A 17129-nucleotide genomic window follows, 5' to 3' on the forward strand; every position below is an offset into this window, starting at 1 on the left:
CATTCTCAGCAGCTCCTTCTCCACCAGCTGCTTCAGCAGCTCCTTCTCCTCCCGCACCAGGCTCCCGCGGCCCACGTGCGCCAGGTACTTCCTCCGCACCATGGCCAGCGTCAGCACGCTGCAGGCACAGGGCAGACGGGGGTTAGAGAACCCAGGAGTCCGGGGTCCTGGTCCCCTGCTCTAACCCACTGAACCCCTTCCCACCCAGAGACCCAGCTGTCCGGGCTCCCACAATCCTTTGCTCCCCCCCCAACCAGGTCCCTAGAGAACCCAGCTGTCCGGGCTCCCACAATCCTTTGCTCCCCCCCCACCAGACTCCTAGAGAACCCAGGTGTCCGGGCTCCCACAATCCTTTGCTCCCCCCCCACCAGACCCCTCGAGAACCCAGGTGTCCGGGCTCCCATAATCCTTTGCTCCCCCCCACCAGACCCCTAGAGAACCCAGGTGTCCAGGCTCCCATAATCCTTTGCTCCCCCCCACCAGACCCCTAGAGAACCCAGGTGTCCAGGCTCCCACAATCCTTTGCTCCCCCCCCACCAGACTCCTAGAGAACCCAGGTGTCCGGGCTCCCACAATCCTTTGCTCCCCCCCCACCAGACCCCTCGAGAACCCAGGTGTCCGGGCTCCCATAATCCTTTGCTCCCCCCCACCAGACCCCTCGAGAACCCAGGTGTCCAGGCTCCCATAATCCTTTGCTCCCCCCCACCAGACCCCTCGAGAACCCAGGTGTCCGGGCTCCCACAATCCTTTGCTCCCCCCCCACCAGACCCCTCGAGAACCCAGGTGTCCGGGCTCCCATAATCCTTTGCTCCCCCCCACCAGACCCCTCGAGAACCCAGGTGTCCAGGCTCCCATAATCCTTTGCTCCCCCCCACCAGACCCCTCGAGAACCCAGGAGTCCGGGCCTGGGGGCACCTGAGGTCCGGGCTGCCCTGGAAGAGCCCGCGAGTGAAGTCCCGCATCTCCCGCTCCGCAGCCATCGCCTCGCCGCGTCTTTCCCGCCTCCTGAGCCTGTCCGGCCACCGTAGCGCGGGGCTGACGGGAGGTGTGGCGCTGCCTGGTCACGGGGCAATGGGGAGCGGGCGCGGGGGCTGACGGGAGGTGTGGCGATGCCTGGGAACGGGCCAATGGGGAGCGGGCGCGGGGGCTGACGGGAGGTGTGGCGATGCCTGGGAACGGGCCAATGGGGAGCGGGCGCGGGGGCTGACGGGAGGTGTGGCGATGCCTGGGAACGGGCCAATGGGGAGCGGGCGCGGGGGCTGACGGGAGGTGTGGCGATGCCTGGGAACGGGCCAATGGGGAGCGGGCGCGGGGGCTGACGGGAGGTGTGGCGCTGCCTGGTCACGGGGCAATGGGGAGCGGGCGCGGGGGCTGACGGGAGGTGTGGCGCTGCCTGGGAACGGGCCAATGGGGAGCGGGCGCGGGGGCTGACGGGAGGTGTGGCGCTGCCTGGTCACGGGGCAATGGGGAGCGGGCGCGGGGGCTGACGGGAGGTGTGGCGCTGTCTGGGAACGGGCCGTGGGCAGCTAGACCCCGCCCCCGCGCGGGGGATGCCGGGAGCCGCCGGCGATGAACGGGGCCGAGGCGGAGCCCGGCGGCTACAAGCGGCGCTACCGGGCCCTGAAGCGGCGCCTGAAGCTGCTGATCTACGTGAGGGGCGGGGCGGGAGTGGGGGGGTCGGAGGGGGGCGGGGCGAGGAGCGGGAGTGGGGGGTCGGAGGGGGGCGGGGCGGGAGTGGGGGTGTCGGAGGGGGGCGAGGAGCGGGAGTGGGGGGTCGGAGGGGGGCGGGGCGGGAGTGGGGGTGTCGGAGGGGGGCGAGGAGCGGGAGTGGGGGGGTCGGAGGGGGGCGAGGAGCGGGAGTGGGGGTGTTGGAGGGGGGCGGGGCGAGGAGCGGGAGTGGGGGTGTTGGAGGGGGGCGGGGCGAGGAGCGGGAGTGGGGGTGTCGGAGGGGGGCGGGGCGGGAGTGGGGGTGTCGGAGGGGGGCGGGGCGAGGAGCGGGAGTGGGGGGTCGGAGGGGGGCGGGGCGAGGGGCGGGAGTGGGGGTGTCGGAGGGGGGCGGGGCGAGGGGCGGGAGTGGGGGTGTCGGAGGGGGGCGGGGCGAGGAGCGGGAGTGGGGGGTCGGAGGGGGGCGGGGCGGGAGTGGGGGTCTCGGAGGGGGGCGGGGCGAGGAGCGGGAGTGGGGGGGTCGGAGGGGGGCGGGGCGAGGGGCGGGAGTGGGGGTGTCGGAGGGGGGCGGGGCGAGGAGCGGGAGTGGGGGGGTCGGAGGGGGAGGGGCGGGAGGGGGGGTGTCGGAGGGGGGCGGGGCGAGGAGCGGGAGTGGGGGGGTCGGAGGGGGGCGGGGCGAGGAGCGGGAGTGGGGGGGTCGGAGGGGGGCGGGGCGAGGAGCGGGAGTGGGGGGGTCGGAGGGGGGCGGGGCGAGGAGCGGGAGTAGGGGGGCGGGGCGGGAGTGGGGGGGTCGGAGGGGGGCGGGGCGAGAGTGGGGGGTCACAGGGGAGGGGCGAGGCGGGGCCAGACCCGGCGCTAACGCCCCCCCCCCCCCCAGGAGCAGGAGTGTTTCCAGGAGGAGCTTCGCAAGGCCCAGAGGAAGCTGCTGAAGGTGTCGCGGGATAAAAGGTACCGGGGGAGCCCGGGGTGGGGGGAGTGAGGGGCACCGGCAGAGCGGGAGGGGGATGGGGGGCTGGCAGTGGGGCAGGGGCGGGCCTGGGGGTGGGAGTGAGGGGCACCGGCAGAGCGGGAGGGGGATGGGGGGCTGGCAGGGGGGCAGGGGCGGGCCTGGGGGTGGGAGTGAGGGGCACCGGCAGAGCGGGAGGGGGATGGGGGGGCTGGCAGTGGGGCAGGGGCGGGCCTGGGGGTGGGAGTGAGGGGCACCGGCGGAGGGGGATGGGGGGCTGGCAGTGGGGCAGGGGTGGGCCTGGGGTGGGCCTGGGGGTGGGAGTGAGGGGCACCGGCGGAGGGGGAGGGGGCTGGCAGTGGGGCAGGGGCGGGCCTGGGGGTGGGAGTGAGGGGCACCGGCAGAGCGGGAGGGGGCTGGCAGTGGGGCAGGGGCGGGCCTGGGGGTGGGAGTGAGGGGCACCGGCAGAGCGGGAGGGGGATGGGGGGGGCTGGCAGTGGGGCAGGGGCGGGCCTGGGGGTGGGAGTGAGGGGCACCGGCAGAGCGGGAGGGGGATGGGGGGCTGGCAGTGGGGCAGGGGCGGGCCTGGGGGTGGGAATGAGGGGCACCGGCAGAGCGGGAGGGGGATGGGGGGCTGGCAGTGGGGCAGGGGTGGGCCTGGGGGTGGGAGTGAGGGGCACCGGCAGAGCGGGAGGGGGATGGGGGGGGCTGGCAGTGGGGCAGGGGCGGGCCTGGGGGTGGGAGTGAGGGGCACCGGCGGAGGGGGAGGGGGATGGGGGGCTGGCAGTGGGGCAGGGGTGGGCCTGGGGGTGGGAGTGAGGGGCACCGGCAGAGCGGGAGGGGGCTGGCAGTGGGGCAGGGGCGGGCCTGGGGGTGGGAGTGAGGGGCACCGGCGGAGGGGGAGGGGGATGGGGGACTGGCAGTGGGGCAGGGGCGGGCCTGGGGGTGGGAGTGAGGGGCACCGGCGGAGGGGGATGGGGGGCTGGCAGTGGGGCAGGGGTGGGCCTGGGGGTGGGAGTGAGGGGCACTGGCAGAGCGGGAGGGGGATGGGGCAGGGCTGGCTGTGGGGTGGGGGCTGGGGGGCTGCGGGGGGGATCTGGGGGTTTCTGATTCCGGTTTTTTCCCTGCCCAGCTTCCTGCTGGACCGGCTGCTGCAGCACGAGCACGTGGACGAGGAATCGTCAGGTGCGGGGCGGGGGGGACCCTCCTGAGCTCGGCCCCCTTAGTGTCCCCCTGCTCCCGTCCTGTGGCCCCCCCGGAGCCGGGCTGCGGGTATCCCGGACCCTCTCCTGGTGCTTAGCAGGGTTCGGGGCGCCTGGGGAGACGTCTCGGGTGCAGGGGTCTGGAGCCGGGTGCAGTTGGGGCATCTTTGGGGTCCTGGGGCGCTGGCATGTGGGGGATGGGTGCTCTATGAGGGGGCCTGAGGTGGGGAGAAGTCCCTGGCTGGGGCTCAGTCCATTGGCTGAGGGGAGGGGCTGGCGTGTGTTGGGGGTCACAGCTCAGAGGCGGATTTCAGGGGAGGGGTCATGGGAGGGCCACGGGGGGGCAGGTTGTCGTGGGATTTGGGGGCGTCTGTGAGTGTTGAGGGGAAGGTGCAGTGAGGGGCACAGGTCATAAGAGGATTTGGGGGGCTGCACATCAGGGGAGGGGCAGTGGTTGAGGAGGGCAGGGGATGTTTGTTAATGGGGGGACAGTTGGGGGCTGGGGGGTGTCTGTCAATGGGGACAGGCCGGAGGGTGGTTCAGAGCAGGCTGTGGGTGCTGGGGGGAGGGGACACAGGGTGGTTTGGGGGGGCTGGAGGGGTATTTTCCCTTATTAACCTCCCCCCATTGCCCTTCCAGACTCGGAGGCCACAGCCTCCTCAGAGAACAGTGATGGGGAGGGGCCAAAGGGGGCGGAGCCACAGCCACTGAAGAGGTGAGTATGAGGCCCCGCCTTCCCTTGGGGTGGGGTCTGTGCCAGAATCCAACATGGCTGGCCTGGTTTCCTGGGTAGAGCTGCCATCTTTAATATGGGCAGTGGATGGACCTGTGCCAGTATGTGACATGGCTGCTGTGGTAACTTCTTGTGTCTGTCTCTCTCTCCCCTCTCCAGGAAGCGGAGCCCCCAGCTTGGCGGAGCCTCGTCCCCATCGTCCTCTGGCCTCTCTCTCCAGGCGACCTCGGGCTTCCCCCTGCAGGGCTCGGGGGCGCCCTCCCCGTACCTAAGCTCGGTGAGTGACCCCTCCACTGTGGGGAATATGGGGCCAGAATCCAATATGGTCTCCAGACTGGGGCTATGGGAGGTGATGTGATTTCTGCCAGTAGCCAATATGTCTGCTGTAGCTTCAGGACAAGCCCCACCTTCAGTAGAGGCGATGTCTGTGCCAGTATCCAACATGGCTGCCTTGACGGTGTGGTGGAGCTGCCATTTTTAATATGGGCAAAGATAGCATACTGCCAGTGTCCAACATGGCTGCCTTGACTTCGAAGGCAGCACCCCCAAGGGCGTCGGCTCAGTGGGAGGTGCCACCCCCTCCCTTCCCCCCAGTCGCTCCATAGGGGTTCCCAACCTTGCAAGTGCAGTTGTCAAGCGGAGGGTCTCTGAGGTAAAGCCAGCTGTGGGTGTCGGCTGTCCCATGGGGGGCGCTGGGAAGCATGCATTAAGGTAGTGTGCGTCTGCATTGGAGGGGGGCATTAGGGGGTGTGCCCCCCCTGCTGGGGATTGGGTGTGTGTGAGAGGGGGTGTTGTGTGTTGTCGTGTGGGTGATGGGTGCATTGTGGGGGGGGAGTTGTGTCCATCTCACAGTGTCCCCCCCCATTCTCTCACTGTCACCTTTTCTCCATCTCTCCTGTACTTCGCCCTCCCCCCACCCCAGCTGGCCTCCCCCCCCTACAGCCCGTTCCCCTCTGAGTACCTAGCGCCAGAGCCCTGTGCCCCCCGCCCCGAACGTGCCCGCCCCGAGCGACGGGCCAAAGGCACCCGCAAGCTGAAGGTACCGCCTGGCTGGAGGGGAGGGGTCATGTGTCTGGGGGGAGGTAGGGGGTGAGAGGTGGGGTGGCACTGGAGGAAGTGGGGAGATTGGGAGTGGGGCGGTGGGGTGACAGGGGGAGGGGAAGGACATGCAATGCAGGGATGGGGGGCATGAAGGGGGAAAGCCTGGAACATGTGGGTTACTTTGGGGGGTGGTTCAAGTGTGGGGTTAAGGAGGGAGAGGATGGGGGTTAGGGGAGGGAGTTCGGGACAGGTGGGGGGTTTGTGGGGAACATGGAGGGAGGTATTGGGGGGTGTAAGGCACTGGGGGTGCTGGGCTGTGGGCAGCGGCCCCCTCACTTCTCCTCCCCTCTCTCCCTTACAGATGTCCCTGACACCGGCCACCCATCCCGACTGCTCAGTGGTGGGGGGTCTCCCCTTCTCCTCGCCCCGGGGGGGTCCCCTGGCCTCCCTCTCCTCCAAGCTCCCGCCCCCCACCATTCTCAGCACCGTGCCCCAGCAAATGTTCAGTGACACAGGGGAGGGGAGTGGCGAAGACCCCCTGGATGGGGATGATGAGCTTGTCATAGATATCCCGGAATAGGGGGGTTTGGGGGGCAGCCCCCCAGATACACACATCTCAGCACTGTGGTGGGACCCCCAGGAGGCCCCCCAAGTTTATTTCACATCCATTCCAGTTGCATTAACAGGCTCCAGACATGCAAATTAACCAAATAAACAGGATTTTGGTATAAAAACAGTGTTGGGGCGACTTCAGTGACCCCTCATCCCCCCCAAGCCTCCCAGACCCCCCTGAAATCCCAGAAGCCCTTAGAAGAAAAGCCACAGACTGAGGCTGGTGGTTTTGGGGGACCCTCCTGGTGCAAATGACCCTTTTTAGAAACCGTCTTGTAAAAAACGGTGCAGAAAAAGGATGCCCTTTAAGAGCAGGGGTAGGATTTTTGACTGCAGACAAAAAAAACTCCTTTTAAAGGGGAAGGTGCTAAAGTTGGTCCTTGAAAGGAGGGGGGTGTGGGAGGGGAAGGAGGGGCTAGTTTCCCACCAATTTGAATACTGTTGTGCATAATTATTTTGCAGCAAGTGACAATTTGCATATGAGGCATAGAGGGGTGGAGTCAGTTGCCCCGCCCCCAACCCCGGACCTAACCAAACAGCCCCCCCCAGACAGACACAGCACGGAGGGGGCGGGTTTCTTCCCGCCCCCGTGTAAACATGCAAGAGTCCTCGTGCAAAGGGCCCCCGCTCCTGTAAGAGGCGGGCGGGGCGGGGCCGATCAGGGCGCGAAGGCCGAGGATTCTGGGAGCTCGTTGGTCAGCGGATGCCAGCGCTCCCAGCGCTGGTCGGGGGCCTGCAGGCAGCCCAGCCAGTGCCGCAGCCGTTCGCCCTTGGAGCCTGCCCCCAGTGTCGTGCCGCCTGTGGGGAGAGGGCGTTAGGGGTGCCCCAGGCCCAGCCCCCCGCCCCACGGCGCCCTGGGCCCAGCCACCTTGCCCCCGCCCCCCCCGGCCGAGCTTGCTCTCCGCCCCACAGCGCCTCTTGCCCAGCCACCCTGTCCCCTGCTAGGCAGCCCCACGGCACCTCCTGCCAGGCTGCGGCCCCCCGCCCCACAGCGCCCCCTGCTGAGCCTGCCCCCGGTGCCCCCCTCACCGATGAAGTCGTTGGATTTCCCGATGTCGTAGTCCCAGACCGTGATCTCCAGGGATTTCTGCGCCAGCTCCGATTGGTCGATTTCGTAGAAGAATTCCTGGGCGGGGGGGAGGTCGGTCAGGCCGGGTTTCCCCCCGCCAGCCTTGCCACCCCCTCCCCACAATCCCTTGCTCCCTCCCCCAACAGTGGGGGGGCCTTACAGCAAAGTGTAGGGGTGCTCTGGGGCTTACCCCCTCCCCCCACGTGGTGCCCCGCCCACCTCGTTATATTCGGGGTTCAGCGTTTTCTTCTTCACGCTTGTTTTGTGCTTCGATTTCTTCTCCATGTCTGGTTTGAGGTACCTGCCCAGAGACACGCACGATGAACCCAGGAGTCCTGGCTCTCCCCCCGCCACTGCACCCACTCCCCTTCCAGAGCCGGGAGAGAACCCAGGAGTCCTGGCTCCTAGTCTTCCCCCCGCCCCCCTCCCCAGGCCACTGCACCGCACCCCACTCCCCTCCCAGAGGCGGGAGAGAACCCAGGAGTTCTGGCTCCCCCGCCCCCTAGCCACTGCACCCCCTTTCCCCACACCTCAAACTCCCAACTGCCTATGTTTGCCCTGCTGCACCCCTCCCCCCCAGCCGAGCACTCCCAGCTCACGTTTTGACGTAGGGGTCGGAGTAGCCGTTGACGTCCATGGCGGCCAGGTGGGCGCAGCGCAGAATTCCCACCAGCAGCCCGCGGCGCTCGGAGCTGTACGTCAGCGCCAGCAGGATCCGGCCCCGCTCCTCCAGCTCCCACTGCTCTGCCTGCTCCAACTGGGGGGTGGGGGGCAGCTTGTCAGCACCCACATGCTGCCACTGGGGGGACGGGACCCAGGCATCCGGGACGGCTCCCCAGGAACCCCATGGTGCCCCCAGAGACTGGGACGGGAATGGGACCCAGGCGGCTGGCATGGCTCCCCAGGGCCCCTGCGGTGCTCCCAGAGACACGAACAGGGAATGGGACCCAGGTGTCTGGGATGGCTCCCCAGGAACCCCATGGTGCCCCCAGAGACTGGGACGGGAATGGGACCCAGGCGTCCAGCGTGGCTCCCCAGGAACCCCATGGCGCTCCCAGAGACTAAACTGAGGGATGGGACCCAGGCGTCTGGGACGGCTCCCCAGGAACCCCATGGCGCCCCCAGAGACTGGGACGGGAATGGGACCCAGGCGGCTGGCATGGCTCCCCAGGGTCCCTGCGGTGCTCCCAGAGACACGAACAGGGAATGGAACCCAGGCGTCCAGCGTGGTTCACCAGGGGCCCCATGGCGCTCCCAGAGACTAGACTGAGGGATGGAACCCAGGCGTCCGGGACGGCTCCCCAGGGGCCCCTACAGCGCTTGCAGAGACTGGGACGGGAATGGGACCCAGGTGTTCGGGGAGGGATAACCGGCATGGGGGGAGGGGACCTACCTCTCTGAGGTAACAGGAGATTCCTCGCAGTGCGGCCGACATGGCGGATGGGGAGGCCAGCTGGGTGGGGGGCGGGGGGGGGCAGCGGGAGAAGGACAGTCAGAAAAACAGCTCCCTGCACAACACCTGCCCCCCCCAGCACATCTGGAAAGGCAGTGACCACTCCAGCACAGCTGGGCAATCTCTGGGGAACATCTGGAAAAGGACTCGAGGCTAAAGCACATCTGGGAGGTGACCCGCGGGAACATCTGGAGCTGGGGCTGCTACTCACTGATATTCTGGGGAGCGAGGACAATGTGGGGGCGAGCAGATGCTCTGGGACATGTGGAAAGTATGCGGGTCACATCAGGCATCAGGGACCCAGCGTCATGGGGGAACATCTGGAATCAGGGAGCGGACACATCTGGGAACCGTTCCGGGGACGCTCTGGACAGAGGGGTGTGGATCTAGCCTGTGGAACATCTGGAAAGGCTGTAGGTGTGGGGGGAGGGGTGCTGTAAAACACCTGGAAAGAGTCCTCGGTCACATCTGGCATGTCCCAGGGAACATCGGGAAGGGGGGCTGTCAGTGCTGGGTCACAGCCGGAAATAGTGGACGACGGTGGTTATTTTACATCCCAGGGGAACAGCTGGAAAAGGAGCAGCTGCTAAACCCCGTCTGGCGAGTGCCCTGGGGAACATCTGGAACCGGGGCCATAGCCCAGACCATGGCCACAAAGGCAGGGCCGGAAGGTGCCGTGGGAACAGCTGGGGAGGAGGCCGGCCGCGGCGCAGCTGGCCCGTGCCTAGAGGGAACAGCTGGAAATGGGATGGCCGCTCACGCATCGGGAATGTCCAGCAGGGCACATCTGGCCGGGGGGAGGGGCCCGGGGTCTCACCGGGATCTGGGGTTCCAGGCAGATGTTGAAATGCTTCTTCTGGGCCGGCTTGAGGCGCCGCAGCGGCACCCGGGTCTCCCCGATGAACTCGTTATGGGTCAGCTTGTCCTCGTCACACACCGAGACCCTGGGGGGAGACGGGGAGTCAGGGGGGCTGCGGGTCTGGAGTGAGGGCGCCGTGGGGCAGGGGGCTGCGGGCCGGCAGTGGGGGCGCTGTGGGGCAGGGGGGCTGCGGGCCGGCAGTGGGGGCACTGTGGGGCGGGGGCTGTGGGTCTGGAGTGAGGGCGCCGTGGGGCGGGGGGGCTGCGGGTCTGGAGTGAGGGCGCCGTGGGGCAGGGGGGCTGCGGGCCGGCAGTGGGGGCGCTGTGGGGCGGGGGCTCACCGCAGGGTTTTCCGGGCCATGTCCTCCCTGGTGATGCCCGTGTAGATCAGCCCCTCGTCCCACACCGGGTTGAGCGTGTTCCGCTGCGTTCGCGTCTTCAGCTTGTTGGCCTGGGGGCGGGAGGGGTCAAGCGGCGGGAGGGGCCCTCGCGGGGGGGCGGGAGGGGTCAAGCGGCAGGAGGGGCCCGCGCGGGGGGGCGGGAGGGGTCGAGCGCCGGGAGGGGCCCACACCAGGGGGCGGGAGGGGTCGAGCGGCGGGAGGGGCCCGCGCGGGGGGGCGGGAGGGGTCGAGCGCCGGGAGGGGCCCACACCAGGGGGCGGGAGGGGTCGAGCGGCGGGAGGGGCCCGCGCGGGGGGGCGGGAGGGGTCGAGCGCCGGGAGGGGCCCACACCAGGGGGCGGGAGGGGTCGAGCGGCGGGAGGGGCCCGCGCGGGGGGGGCCCGCACGGACCGGTCCGGCCGGCGCGGGGTGGGAGGAAGCACCGGGGCCCCGCACAGACCGGAAAGGGCCAGACGCAGCCGGCGGCTCCAGGGCGAACTGGCCGGGCCCAGCTGGCCCCGTGTGGACGGTGAGGGCCTGTACGGACCCGTATGGACCGGGGCGACTCAGGACAAACCCGGAGACCCCAGGGAGCCCACTGCAGAGCCTCAGAGACCAGTATGGCCAGGGTTGGGGGGGCCGAGGAGCCCAGGGAGGTAGGTGGGGGGTTCAGGCCCTGGGGTGCGAGGGGCACAATGCCGGGGGGGGGGGGTATTTACCTTGCAGGCCCCCGGCAGCAGGTGAAGTTTGACGTAGGGATCGGCCAGGCCATTAAAATCCATCGGCTTCAGCCCCTGGGGGCGGGGGAAGAGAGAGGTCAGGGGCCCCCCAGCTCCCTACTGTCCCCCAACTTCCCTGGGCTGCTCTCACCTGCACCATGCATGCGCCACCGGCCCCAGTGACCCCCAACCCCCTTCCCCCGATGCACTCGGGCCCCCCAATGGCTCTGCCCCGAATCAGCCCACTCCACCCACCCAGGGGCTCCCCCCAGACTATCCTCCCAGGGGCTCCCCCCACGCAGTTCACAGCCCAGAGCGAACCGGGGCCCAGGTGGGGCGGTCGGGCAGAGAGCTGAGTCTCAGGGCTCGGGGGCAGGGCTGGGCTGGGCTGGCAGGGGGCTGCGGGTCGGGAGTGAGGGGCACCGGCGGGGCGGGGGGCTGTGGGTCGGGAGTGAGGGGCACCGGCAGGGCGGGGGGCTGTGGGTCGGGAGTGAGGGGCACCGGCGGGGCTGGCGGGGGGCTGTGGGTCGGGAGTGAGGGGCACCGGCAGGGTGGGGGGCTGTGGGTCGGGAGTGAGGGGCACCGGCAGGGCGGGGGGCTGTGGGTCGGGAGTGAGGGGCACCGGCGGGGCTGGCGGGGGGCTGTGGGTCGGGAGTGAGGGGCACCGGCAGGGTGGGGGGCTGTGGGTCGGGAGTGAGGGGCACCGGCAGGCCCAGTCCCCAGGTTCCCCATCCTGAGGCTCCCTTCTGCGTTGCCATGGCAACACAGATGCCGGTGGTACCCAGTCTTGGCAGGTTGCTGGGATACTTATGGCTGCAACATTCCCGGCCACTGGGAATTGGTGAGGTGGGAGGGAGCCCCGAGGGGTGGATGGAAGGGATGGGGGCAGGACGGGGCTTGGGGGAGACCCCCCCATTCCAGTGGGTTTAGCTGGGAGCGAAGAGAGAAAGGGGGGAGCGGGGCTGGAGCCGAAAGGAGATTCTCAGCGTCCTCCCGGCCTTTCATGACATGGAGCCGCAGCAGGAGGAGACACGTCTGCAGGGGGGCTGCGAGTGGGGAGTGAGGGGCTCCGGCAGGGCGGGGCTGGCGGGGGGCTGCGAGTCGGGAGCGAGGGGCTCTGGCAGGGCGGGGCTGGCGGGGGGCTGCAGGTCGGGAGCGAGGGGCTCCGGCAGGGCGGGGCTGGCGGGGGGCTGCAGGTCGGGAGTGAGGGGCTCCGGCAGGGTGGGGCTGGCGGGGGGCTGCAGGTCGGGAGTGAGGGGCTCCGGCAGGGCGGGGCTGGCGGGGGGCTGCGGGTCGGGAGTGAGGGGCTGCGGCAGGGCGGGGCTGGCGGGGGGCTGCGGGTCGGGAGTGAGGGGCTGCGGCAGGGCGGGGCTGGCGGGGGGCTGCGGGTGGGGCGTGAGGGGCACCAGGGTACCTTGGCCCGCAGGACGGTGCAGGTCAGGGTGCAGCTGTCGGGGTCATAGAACAGGTCAAACTCCAGGGTCCCCAGAGCCGCTGGTGGAAAGAGAATCAGAATCAGTCAGAGACCCCCCCCCGCAACCCCCCCCACTCTGCTGTCCACCCCGCCCTGCTTATCAGCTACTCATCCCCCACCCCCTCTATCTTCCTACTCCCCCACAGCCCCGGAGCTACCAACCTACATACCGATCTACCCCCATCCACCCCCTTTATCTATCTATCTATCTATCTATCTATCTATCTATCTATCTATCCCCATCCACCCCATCTATCTATCTATCTATCTATCTATCTATCTATCTATCTATCTATCTATCTATCTATCTATCCCCATCCACCCCATCTATCTATCTATCTATCTATCTATCTATCTATCTATCCCCATCCACCCCATCTATCTATCTATCTATCTATCTATCTATCTATCTATCTATCTATCTATCTATCCCCATCCACCCCATCTATCTATCTATCTATCTATCTATCTATCTATCTATCTATCTATCTATCTATCTATCTATCCCCATCCACCCCATCTATCTATCTATCTATCTATCTATCTATCTATCTATCTATCTATCTATCTATCCCCATCCACCCCATCTATCTATCTATCTATCTATCTATCTATCTATCTATCTATCTATCTATCTATCTATCCCCATCCACCCCATCTATCTATCTATCTATCTATCTATCTATCTATCTATCTATCTATCTATCTATCTATCTATCTATCCCCATCCACCCCATCTATCTATCTATCTATCTATCTATCTATCTATCTATCTATCTATCCCCATCCACCCCATCTATCTATCTATCTATCTATCTATCTATCTATCTATCTATCTATCTATCCCCATCGACCCCCTCTATCTATCTATCTATCTATCTATCTATCTATCTATCTATCTATCTATCCCCATACACCCCATCTATCTATCTATCTATCTATCTATCTATCTATCTATCTATCTATCTATCTATCCCCATCCACCCCATCTATCTATCTATCTATCTATCTATCTATCTATCCCCATCCACCCCCTCTGTCTATCTATCTATCTATCCATCCCCATCCACCCCATCTATCTATCCCCACACACCCCCACTCTTTCTATCTATCTATCTATCTATCTATCTATCTATCTATCTATCTATCTCCCTCCGGGACGCCTGGGTTACACTGCCGAGCCCTGTGTGTGGGGGCGCTGCAGGGCCCCCCAGGGGACCCGTCCCGGACGCCTGGGTCCTCCCTCTCTCCGAGCCGCCTACTGGTGTCGTCGGAGTCGTAGCTGTCGGCCTCGGGGTCGTAGCCCTGCTCGGCGGCCCCGGGGGCGGTGTCCAGGGGGGCGGGCGGGCGGCAGGGCCCCCCCCAGTCCTGCGCGGGCCCCTCCCCGGGGCTGCGGCGGGGGAAGTAGTCCGAGATCCGGCGGATGGGGCGGATGGGCCCTGGGCAGACGTCGATGGCCATGTGCTCTCGGATCGGCACCGGGGGCTTGTCCCGACCCCCGCCCCGGCCGGACATGCATGCGCCCTGGGGGGGCGGGGGGGTCACCGGGCTGCAGGGGGTCATCGCCCCTCCCCCTGCAGGGCCCCCCAGCTCCACCGCCCCTCCCCCACACCCTCTGCACTGCCCCCCAGCTCCACCCCCCTCCACCACTGCCCCCCAGCTCCACCCCGTCCCCCACACCCTCTGCACTGCCCCCCAGCTCCACCCCGTCCCCCACTGCCCCCCACCTCCACCGCCCCTCCCCCACTGCCCCCCAGCTCCACCCTGTCCCCCACACCCTCTGCACTGCCCCCCAGCTCCACCCCGTCCCCCACTGCCCCCCATCTCCATTCCCTCCCCCATACCCCCTGCACCGCCCCCACCTCCATCCAGCTCCCCTACAGCCCATGCACTGACCCCCAACTTCACCCCCTCCCCCACTGCCCCCAGCTCCATCCCCTTCCACAACCCCCTCCCCTGCCCCCCTGCCCCCAACTCCCCAGTTACCTGCTCCCTTCTCGCCGGCAACAGGTCGCTGTTGGGATCGCGCCTGGCGGGATGAGGAGCCGGAGGATCGGCGGGGGGGCGGCGGGGGCGGGATCCTGGAGCGCGGGGGGGGGGGAAGTTCCAGAGGGGGCGGGGTTCGGCGGACAGACAGACAGACCCGGCTGGGGTGTGATGGGGAGACACGGGGGCTACAGGGGAAACCGGAACCGTGAATTCACCCCAAAATGCCCTGAATTCGGCTGCGAGGGGAGGGGGGCGGGTTGGGAGCCAGGACGCCTGGGTTCTCTCCTGTATTTAAATAAAGCAAGAAACAGAGTTTGGTACAGGGTCAGCCGGGGCCCCTCACTCCCGACCCGCAGCCCCCCTGCCAGCCCCGCCCTGACCCCCCCAGCTCTGCCGGTGCCCCTCCCTCCCGACCCACAGCCCCTTGCCAGCCCCGCCCTGCCCCCAGCCCTGCCGGTGCCCCTCACTCCCGACCCGCAGCCCCCTGCCAGCCCAGCTCTGCCCCCCCCAGCTCTGCCGGTGCCCCCCACTCTCGACCCGCAGCCCCCTGCCAGCCCAGCTCTGCCCCCCCCAGCCCTGCCGGTGCCCCTCACTCCCGACCCGCAGCCCCCTGCCAGCCCAGCCCTGCCCCCCAGCTCTGCCGGTGCCCCTCACTCCCGACCCGCAGCCCCCTGCCAGCCCAGCTCTGCCCCCCCCAGCTCTGCCGGTGCCCCTCACTCCCGACCCGCAGCCCCCTGCCAGCCCAGCTCTGCCCCCCCCAGCTCTGCCGGTGCCCCTCACTCCTGACCCGCAGCCCCCTGCCAGCCCAGCCCAGCCTGCTCACAGGACAGATAAATGTGGGATTCTCTCTCCCAGGGAATATACCTGGGAGATTCAGAGATTTCATATCTCCCCCTCTCCCGCCCCCCCCCCACTCCCCCCGCATCCATGTTGCCATGACAACTCCGAACCTGGTCCAATTCCAGACCGGGAAATGTTTCCTCCAATGACATACGCTGTGGACTGACATTTCAGGAGAATCAACCAGCGGAGCCAGCTGCAGAATGCGGGGGTGTGGGGGTGTGTCTCGGACTCCTGGGTTCTCTCCCCAGCCGGGGGAGGGCAGGGCAGGCTGGGTCTCTGGGGTGACAGGCAGGGAATCAATTTCATGAACGGTCCAAGCAGGAGGAGCCCTTCATTTCATTTGCCCCGGAGGCTGCGGGGAGGGGGAGCCGGGCTAATCAGGGATGGAAGCAGCTTTCGGGGGAGCGGGGGCGGCAGGCGGAGACCCAGGAGGTGGGCGCTGGACGAGGAAGGAGAGCGGCTTGGAGAAGAGGAGAAAATAATTTCTGGGAGCCCGCAACCCCCAGCTCTGCCGGGGCTCCTCACTCCCAACCCACAGGCCCTGCTTGCCCAGCCCTGGGCCCCCCAGCCCTGCTGGTGCCCCTCACTCCCGACCCGCAGCCCCCTGCTAGCCCAGCCCTGCCCCCCCAGCTCTGCCGGGGCCCCTCACTCCTGACCCGCAGCCCCCTGCTTGCCCAGCCCTGGGCCCCCCAGCCCTGCTGGTGCCCCTCACTCCCGACCCGCAGCCCCCTGCTAGCCCAGCCCTGGGCCCCCCAGCCCTGCTGGTGCCCCTCACTCCCGACCCGCAGCCCCCTGCTAGCCCAGCCCTGGGCCCCCCAGCCCTGCCGGTGCCCCTCACTCCTGACCCATAGCCCCCCCTGCTAGCCCAGCCCTGCCCCCCCAGCTCCGCCGGTGCCCCTCACTCCTGACCCACAGCCCCCTGCTCGCCCAGCCCTGGGCACCCCAGCCCTGCCGGTGCCCCTCACTCCTGACCCATAGCCCCCCCTGCTCGCCCAGCCCTGGGCCCCCCAGCTCTGCTGGTGCCCCTCACTCGCGACCCGCAGCCCCCTGCTAGCCCAGGCCTGGGATCCCATGAATTCCCTTCTCTTTACTATTCCTGGAAGTTAGTTCACACCAACCCCCGATGCTTTTTCACAATGCAGCAGCTTGTGCTGAAGCTGTGATACTTTGGTTATAAACCCCTGTTGGTGGGGGAGTTCGGAGACTGGGGACTGGGCGAAAAACCAGCTTTTATGGCTTCCCTTCTCAGAGCGCGGCCGATGCCCCTCATTCCCGACCCACAGCCCCCTCCCTGCCAGCCCAGCCCTGCCCCCCAGCCCTGCCGATGCCCCTCATTCCCGACCCGCAGCCCCCTGCCAGCCCAGCCCTGCCCCCCAGCCCTGCCGATGCCCCTCATTCCCGACCCACAGCCCCCTCCCTGCCAGCCCAGCCCTGCCCCCCAGCCCTGCCGATGCCCCTCATTCCCGACCCGCAGCCCCCTGCCAGCCCAGCCCTGCCCCCCAGCCCTGCCGATGCCCCTCATTCCCGACCCGCAGCCCCCTCCCTGCCAGCCCAGCCCTGCCCCCCAGCCCTGCCGATGCCCCTCATTCCCGACCCGCAGCCCCCTGCCAGCCCAGCCCTGCCCCCCTGCTCTGCCGGTGCCCCTCACTCCCGACCCGCAGCCCCCTGCTACCCCAGCCCTGCCCCCCAGCTCTGCCGGTGCCCCTCACTCCCGACCCGCAGCCCCCTGCTACCCCAGCCCTGCCCCCCAGCTCTGCCGGTGCCCCTCACTCCCGACCCGCAGCCCCTGCCAGCCCCGCCCTGGCACCCCCCACCAGCGGTTCTGGTGCCCTTTCATGTCTGGCGGATGTGACCGGCTGCGAGTGGCACAGGGCCAGGCGGTGTCTGGGCTGATTGATGGCAGCCGGGCTGCGGGGGCTCGCCGGACTCGGGGCTGGCTCGTTTCAGCTCAGAGGAACGTGGCTCCGGGCGCGCCGTCGCGGTTCCCGTCCTTGGCTCCGGGGAAAGTCAGCCCCGGGCGCAGAGCGGAGCCGGGCCGGGGCTAGGGTGAGCCAGGACACGGGCGAGGGGGAGCAGGGGGCAGGAAGCGGGATCGGGGCAGGGGTGTGTAGAGCCATGGGGGGGAAGGGAGCAGTTCTAGACTGAG

At 67.9% G+C, this 17129-nt stretch overlaps 2 protein-coding genes across 3 annotated transcripts; one reads left to right on the forward strand and one right to left on the reverse strand.

Moving 5' to 3' along the window:
* The first annotated feature begins 1516 nt into the window (after positions 1-1516).
* On the forward strand, positions 1517-6321 carry INO80E (INO80 complex subunit E). Its single transcript, XM_048854765.2, has 7 exons — positions 1517-1650; positions 2543-2613; positions 3744-3796; positions 4453-4528; positions 4706-4823; positions 5469-5585; positions 5949-6321. Exons 1-7 carry the CDS (start codon positions 1570-1572, stop codon positions 6165-6167), a joined length of 735 nt encoding a protein of 244 aa, XP_048710722.2. The 5' UTR covers positions 1517-1569; the 3' UTR covers positions 6168-6321.
* A 12-nt stretch (positions 6322-6333) lies between these two features.
* On the reverse strand, positions 6334-15285 carry DOC2A (double C2 domain alpha). Of its 2 annotated transcripts, XM_075129124.1 has the most exons (12): positions 15091-15285; positions 14138-14425; positions 13414-13675; positions 12092-12171; positions 10678-10752; positions 9921-10030; positions 9539-9665; positions 8662-8721; positions 7868-8025; positions 7488-7569; positions 7229-7325; positions 6334-6997 (listed from the first exon to the last, which is right to left on the reverse strand). In XM_075129124.1, the coding sequence occupies exons 1-12, from the start codon at positions 15130-15132 to the stop codon at positions 6858-6860; spliced, it is 1521 nt and encodes a 506-aa protein (XP_074985225.1). In that variant the 5' UTR covers positions 15133-15285; the 3' UTR covers positions 6334-6857. The 2 variants fall into 2 exon arrangements, with proteins under 2 accessions (XP_074985225.1, XP_048710721.1); XM_048854764.2 differs by lacking the exon at positions 15091-15285 and having other exon boundaries at positions 14138-14416.
* Between the last annotated feature and the right edge of the window lie 1844 nt (positions 15286-17129).

This window comes from Caretta caretta, chromosome 6 (assembly GCF_965140235.1).
Source record: "Caretta caretta isolate rCarCar2 chromosome 6, rCarCar1.hap1, whole genome shotgun sequence".
NCBI lineage: Eukaryota > Metazoa > Chordata > Testudines > Cheloniidae > Caretta > Caretta caretta.

Coding starts and splice junctions, on each gene's coding strand:
- INO80E (XM_048854765.2), top strand. CDS start 1,570: ATGAACGGGGCCGAGGCGGAGCCCGGCGGCTACAAGCGGCGCTACCGG. Junction 1,651..2,542: donor GCCTGAAGCTGCTGATCTAC/GTGAGGGGCGGG, acceptor CCCCCCCCCCAG/GAGCAGGAGTGTTTCCAGGA. Junction 5,586..5,948: donor AAGGCACCCGCAAGCTGAAG/GTACCGCCTGGC, acceptor TCTCCCTTACAG/ATGTCCCTGACACCGGCCAC.
- DOC2A (XM_075129124.1), bottom strand. CDS start 15,132: ATGTCATTGGAGGAAACATTTCCCGGTCTGGAATTGGACCAG. Junction 10,031..10,677: donor TGCTGCCGGGGGCCTGCAAG/GTAAATACCCCC, acceptor TCCCGCCCCCAG/GCCAACAAGCTGAAGACGCG. Junction 8,722..9,538: donor GCCTGGAACCCCAGATCCCG/GTGAGACCCCGG, acceptor CCCCCCACCCAG/CTGGCCTCCCCATCCGCCAT.